We start from the raw sequence: 7,179 nt of genomic DNA, 5'->3' as shown, positions 1-7,179 counted from the left end.
CATAAGTTTTACAAATTACTATCTCCCTTTTTTTATAATAGGCGTTTAAGGTTATTTACACAAACAAAAAAATATAATAATTTTTTTATTTTTATATGATGATTTTGATATTTTTTATTATACAATCTTTCATTTTTATTTCATAGTAAATACATATTAGTTGTCATGTAGTTAGGCGAACTATAAAAGTATAATTGATTTTAATATTTCCTACCATAATTTTTTTTAATTTTTTTTCATAATAAATATATATTAATTATCATGCATGAATTAATTAAAAATTAAGTGAGATTTAAAGATATAATTAATAACAAAAATTAATATTATCTTAAAATTTGAAAATAACGCGTAAATAAAAATAAAATTTTACTTAAAATTATGAAGAATGAAAAAGTAAGTAAAAATAAAATTTTACTAAAAACATGAAGAAATAAATTTTACTTAATTTAAATCAGTGATCGAAAATGTGATGTAACGTTTTTGCAAGGCAGTGCGAATAATATATAAAGTGTAGGTCGAGTCTTGGGATAAAAAATATTATATATCTAAACCAAACAATAATCATTTCAAACCCTTCAAAACAAGCATAGTTATTTTTTCCAAATTATAATAAAATAATGATTACAATTTACAAATGGGAGATTCTCTTGGTGATGAAATCCTTGACTTGTGAGATAAATTCAGATGACTCAGGCAATTCAGGGAATAAATAAAAAGCATGAATCATAGTTGGATACTCAATCAATTCAGCCTTTTTCCCACAATTTTTCAACCACTCATAATACCTCTTTTGCCAATCTTGTAACGGGTCAAACCCACCCACAAACACCACAGTTTCCGGGTAATCCAAACCCGACAAATCCTCCGAATTCGGCCCACACACATTCACCGCTCCGTGATCGCGATCCGACCCGGCCGGTAAAAAGGCCTTCCACAGCCAGTCCGTCCTCGCCACCGACACAATCGGCACCGCATCCAGCCGCTCCTCCGCCGCCGTCCGCTCCTCCCCGCCGAACCACGGCTGGATGGACACCAACCCGACGACCCGAATTCCCCGGAGCCCCGACTTCCCGACCCGAACCGCAACATGATGCGCAATGTTGGCGCCGGCGCTGTCGCCGGCGAGAAAGCACTTTGACACGTCAGCATTTTCCGGCAACACCCCGGGATTCTCGGCGAGGAATTTGAGCACGTCCTCGCCGTCGTCGTATTGGGAAGGCCACCGGTGCTCCGGCGTGTGGCGGTAGTTGACGGAGACCACGACGGCGGGGACTCGCCGGCATAAGCGCCGGCAGAAGGCGTCGTAGACGAAGGAATCCGGCGAGAGGAAGGCGAATCCGCCGCCGTGGAAGAAAATAACGACGGGGAGGCCTGCGGCGGCGGCGGCGGGGGTGAATAGGCGGAACCAGAGGTTTCGTGTGGCATCGACGGTGACGTCTTGGACGGAAACGGCGTTAATGGGGGCTTTGTTGGGGTGGGTTTTACGGTCGAGGAAGTTCATGAGACGGCGGTTAACGGTGCCGTTAGAGCGGCGAACGGCGTCAGTTGCTGCAGTGAGGAAATATATTTGGAGACGGGTCTTCCAAGGAAGAAGCGGTTGTGGTGTTTGGGAGGAAGGCATTGTATGAGTGTTTGAGAGTTTATTGGTTGTTGAAGGCATTGTAGTTTGAGAGTGAGTGAAAGTTCAATAAAATAAGACCCAAGAGGTCGACAAGAACATGTTATGGTCATAAATTATAGTCGTTAAACAAAGGTAGTGGTTGGTAATTGGTATCCCTCACACTAGTCAGTTAGGAAAATAAATGACATTGATGTTTATGGTTTTTTCCTTTTTATTTATAAAAGAGAACAAAGAAAATATTACATTAAAAAATTTATAGTTTTTTTGTTCTCTATTATAAAATAAAAAAATAAAAAAAATTGTATCCTTAAACTAGTAAGTAACCTATGCGCATGTATGGGTGCTTTCCATACTTGATTACTTGTGAAATAACTATTGTTTAAACAACTCTACATTAAATTAAATTGAAATGAAATGAAAATGCATACAAAGGAAAAATACACAAGGTAAATTGTATGTTTAATATAAATGAAATTCATATTTATAAATTATTACAATATCATAAAAACGGGTCATTTTACATTTATTCAAAATTATTTAATTGAAAAATATATAATATCATACAAAATGTAAGTATCAAACTCTATGCAGTTAGATAGATAAGTTGCAGAAGTCTAATTACAAAATAATTGAAACCATACTAACATAGATAATATGGTATTTCTCAATTACCTATTTTAAAAATTAAAATATGGAAATATATAAACAAATATGGAAAATGAAATAGTTATACATAATAATTGAACTTCTAACAAAAAAAAATCATTTCTTTTTAGACATGCATTTTTGTTACAAATAACATGTATCACATGTAAAATTACGTCATAACTAAGTAATTTATTTGAATTCATTAAGGTGTGATTATACATTTATAATAATTAATGGACAACTAAAGATGATATAGAGTAATTCAAGAATTTAAAAATATTTATAAAATTATATAATTTTTAAAACTGATCTTTTTAATAATTTTGTTAATTTAAACTGTGAAATTATAAAATAATTCAATTATTGTACAACTATATTTATTTTATAACTATATTGCAAAAAAAATAAATTTTATTAATTTTATATATTTGGTTATTATTTAAACAAACATTATGATAATATTTAAAAAAATGCTAAATGATTTTTTAAATTTAAATATCAGATGATAAAAAAAAATTATTTTACAACTATATTGTAAATAAAAATAAAAGAAAAGAGTATTCAAGTTCTACAATTTTAGTTCTTTTACATATAAACTTTCTAAGTTTTAGTTTCATCACATTATTGATATTTTGTAAAATACTAATAGTTAAATTGTAGTAGTAGAATTAAAGTTTGAATTAACTTATCATTAATATAGGTTGTCCTTAACACATTTAATATGGTTATAGAATAATTACTATGTACAATATTATAAATTTTATATAAAAGTACTTATTTAGTTAACATCATATCAACCATAATAATAAAGTAAAAAAAATGTATATTATTAAGCATAAATTTTTAAAGACTATTGATATTTGATTTTGTGTTAAATTACAAAAGTTTGAGCTTAACTTTAGACATTTGAGTATGTTTTGTTTGAGAGATTTTTAAGATTAGTTAATTATATTTCTATTAAGAGTCACTAATAACAATAATTTGTTTTTATTTGTATTATCATCTAGTTGGTGCTAAATTATTCTAAAAAAAGTTTAAAACTAAAAATATGTCACTAAAAAACTTTAGTAGTCTCAACTTTTACATGTGACATAATATAGGGAAGTCTAATAACGTAAATTTTTTAGTTTATTCCACACACGCATATTATAAAATTTGTATAAAAGTAATTATTTGGCAAACATCATATCAACCATAATAGCAAAATACAAAAAAAAAAATGTATATTATTATGTATACATTTTTAAAGAGGATTGATATTTGATCTTGTAGTCATAGAACTAAAATTTAACCTCAACTTATCTTGAAGACATTTCTAAAGTTAGATTATAATATGTTTAATTGTTTCTATTCATAATGTCGTCTTGTTGGTGTTAAATTTACTAAAATAAGGTTTAAAAATATAAAAATTTAAAAACAAATTTTACTAAAAATCACTTCAATGATTCCAATTTTTACACGTGACATAATATAGATAAGTCTAATAATGTAAATTTGCTAGTATATTATATATATATATATATATATATATATATATATATATATATATATATATATGTGTGTGTGTGTGTGTGTGTGGTGTGCATAATATTATAAAACTTGTATTAATATAGGTCAATTTTAGACCTTTGAGTATCCATTAGTTGAGACATTTATAAAGTTAGTTTATGATATCGTCTAGTTGATGTTAAATTTTATTAAAAAAATGTTAAAGAACTAAAAAAGGAAAACAAATGTTACTAATAGAATTTGTGGAGAAAAGACACACATTAGAAGAGAGTTATATAGTGTGTATCAAAAACTCACACGTTTGTACAGTGAAAATAAAATAACTTATCAAACGAAGCAGTGGAGAATAGTCAAATGAAGCACTAGAGATTTTTATATTGGTTCGTCTGAACCACCAAGACTACATCCAGTTTTCAATCCAACCATATTGGGTTCCACTAACTTTCACAAAGTTACAAGTATTCTTTTATCAAGCCACTTTTGGCTTAAACCAATGTAATCTTTGACTTGTTTTTTCAAGCAATTATCCAAATATTCTTTGAATAACAAGTCTCTCCAAACTTAACACTAAGTATTCTTTCAACCAAGCCTTTACAGACTCAACACTAAGTATTCTTTTTTACAAGCCTTTCTAAACACTAAGTATTCTTTCACACAAGCCTTTCCAAACTCAACACTAAGTATTCTTTATCACAAGTCTTTACAAGTTCAACACTAAGTATTCTTTTACGCAAGTCTCTCCAAGCTCAAGCTTTACAATAAGGTAATGGATGATTATAGAATTATTTCATCTCTTCTAGATGTGACGTAATCAACAATGGAAGCACAAATCTACAAAGAAATATGTACAAGATTCACAATAAATGTTTCTTTGTAATTTCTCTGCTCTGTATATTTTTGTATGTTTCTCTATACAAAATTTTCTATGTGTATCACTTCTATCTTTTCTTTTCTATATGCATATGTCTTTGTCTTTGTTGTTTGAATACTTGATCCTTTTATAGTAGCTTTAAAGAAGATGACCATTACGGTAACTTTGAGTTGAACTCACAATTTGCTTCAAGAGTTGTTTCATTTGTCTTCTTTACTGATCTTAGATATTACTGTTGATGCATTAAATGCAAGTATTAAATGTATTTCAGCAAAGTGTGTATCTCTTATCTAATCTAACAGGCTACTTATCATCAGAGTAGTTGAAGTCGACATAAAAAAGTCTTTTATAGAGCCTTTTTCGTTATATATGGGATTTTGCTTTTTGCTTTAACAGATTTTGAGGGTTTTAAAACTTTTTTCTTGTTTGATCTGCTAAGGAATAAAACATTTAATGAAATTTAATGTTAGTCTCATTTGGAAGTATACGTTTAATGCATAGGGACAAACTGTATGCTTTGTCTAGTTTTTCTTAAAAAGAAAATCTTTCGTTTGTTATTATTAAAATTTGAGGGATCTAAAATCGTTTTTTGACTTAATAAGATTTTAGTAATCCAAGTTTTACGGGTGACATAAGATAGAGATGTCTAATAATATAAATTTGGTAGTTTATTCCACACACATATATATAGTAGATAAATAGTTTGATAATTCTATAAGCACTATCTCTTATTTGTTTTAGCTTAGTGAGACTTTATTTTTTTAGATGCATTATCTTCTAGTGATATTTTCTCATAAAACTATCATATTTTGAAAATCTCTTTGTAACGATTATATTTTAATTTTTTATTTGAGGAGAGATCCACTTACTTTGAGAGTAAGTTTATATTAACTTATTTCATTCAATACCTAATGTTTAACATCAAACTTTAATGATCTAACCATTAAATTAAAAATTCTTAATGCATAAAGTCTACAAAATTTTAAAAAATTTGAAAACTATTTGATATTTCATTTTATTAATTCAAATTTGAGAACTATTCTCTAAGCTCTAAAGCACATGCGTGAAATTTAAGAACATAAAAACTGATCAGCTCTTTTTAAAAATTAACATTTTCTTAAGCCTCTAGTTAAAACATATTAACTCGGTTGTCTCGAAGATCTCTTTTCTTATTTAATAAATATTACACTATTCTTTAATAAAGTATCATATTTATATTCTAAAATATATTACATAATTAAAATAAATATTAAATAATCCTTATTAATGAAAATAAAATATTAAAATTATTAATAAAATACTTATATTATCTGTTATGAAAAATAGGGTGTTACATGAATTGCATTACTTTTGACATTTATTAGAAGGACAATTTAGTATAATTATTATAGAACTAGTAAAATTTAATATAGATAATTAATTTTTTTAAAAAACAAAATATTTTTTATTTATAATAGAGAACAGAATGAGTATGACTAAGGATGATAACGGGATGAGACAAGAGCAAGTAGTAGTTTTTCATCACCTACCCTATTTAGTGCAGGTATGCATTTAGTGGATATCCATGAAATTTTTATATATCATTGGTTATTTATGAGTATCCATGGATATTTGAGAAAATGTAAAATTTTAAATAAAAGGTAAGAAATAAAATAAAACTTAAATTAAATAATTTTAAAAAATATTATATTAAAAAAGTAATTTTATAAAATATGTTTATACTAAAATAAATAATTATGACACATATATTTGATGTAAAAGTAAAATAAATTTAATTACTTTATATATAATTAAGATTATTTTTAATATTTTTGTCCAATTATTAAGTAAATATCTATTTAATTATTTATGTAAAATTCATAGTAGATTTGATGTGAGTAGGGATGGCAAATATACTCGTACCCGCAGGTAATACCCGAACTCGTCCCGATTTTGATGGGGAATACCCGGTTTGACCAGGTACGGGTACGGGTACGGATATGTACTTACCCGCCCCGTACCCGTACCCGTACCCATCCCCGTTCTCATTTTTAATTTAATACTCACTTTCAATTTAATTATATTAAAAAATTTAAATATTTTTTATGTGTGATTATTTATTATAATATGAGATAAAGAAATAACCTAATTATAATTATAATATAATAAAAAAAATTTAAAAATATTATTTTTTTTACAAAAAATAAAAAATAAAAAAATTGACGGTATGGGTACGGGTACGTGTATACCTGATACCTGACGGGGACGAGAATGAGGATGAAAATCTATACCCGACGAGTATGGGGACGGGGACGGAGATGGGTTTAACTCGCGGGGACGGGAACGACTATCATGAAACCCGTACCCGACCCTCCCCGTTGCCATCCCTAGATGTGAGGGTATGAGTTTTTTTATTTTATATCATCCCTAAATATGATACTTATTTTTTGAATTATTTTTTTTTCATGACACTTATTATGATATATAAAGAATATTTATTATTAATAATTTGGTAAGCATGGATAATAAAAAAATAGTTTTAAATAAATAA

General features: G+C 28.2%; 1 protein-coding gene across 1 annotated transcript; it reads right to left on the bottom strand.

The window, feature by feature from the left end:
* Nucleotides 1-561: 561 nt before the first annotated feature.
* On the bottom strand, nucleotides 562-1,688 carry LOC109818497 (putative carboxylesterase 18). Its single transcript, XM_083073880.1, has one exon. The coding sequence runs from the start codon at nucleotides 1,658-1,660 to the stop codon at nucleotides 629-631; it is 1,032 nt and encodes a 343-aa protein (XP_082930006.1). The 5' UTR covers nucleotides 1,661-1,688; the 3' UTR covers nucleotides 562-628.
* Nucleotides 1,689-7,179: the final 5,491 nt, after the last annotated feature.

The sequence above is a fragment of the Cajanus cajan genome, chromosome 1 (genome assembly GCF_000230855.2).
Source record: "Cajanus cajan strain Asha chromosome 1, NIPB_CcT2T_4, whole genome shotgun sequence".
NCBI lineage: Eukaryota > Viridiplantae > Streptophyta > Magnoliopsida > Fabales > Fabaceae > Cajanus > Cajanus cajan.
Note: the sequence above shows the minus strand (reverse complement) of the source record. Positions and strands in the feature narration are given on the sequence as shown.

Excerpts from the sequence above, each read along its gene's own strand:
- LOC109818497 (XM_083073880.1), bottom strand. The coding sequence starts at position 1,660 with ATGCCTTCAACAACCAATAAACTCTCAAACACTCATACAATGCCTTCC.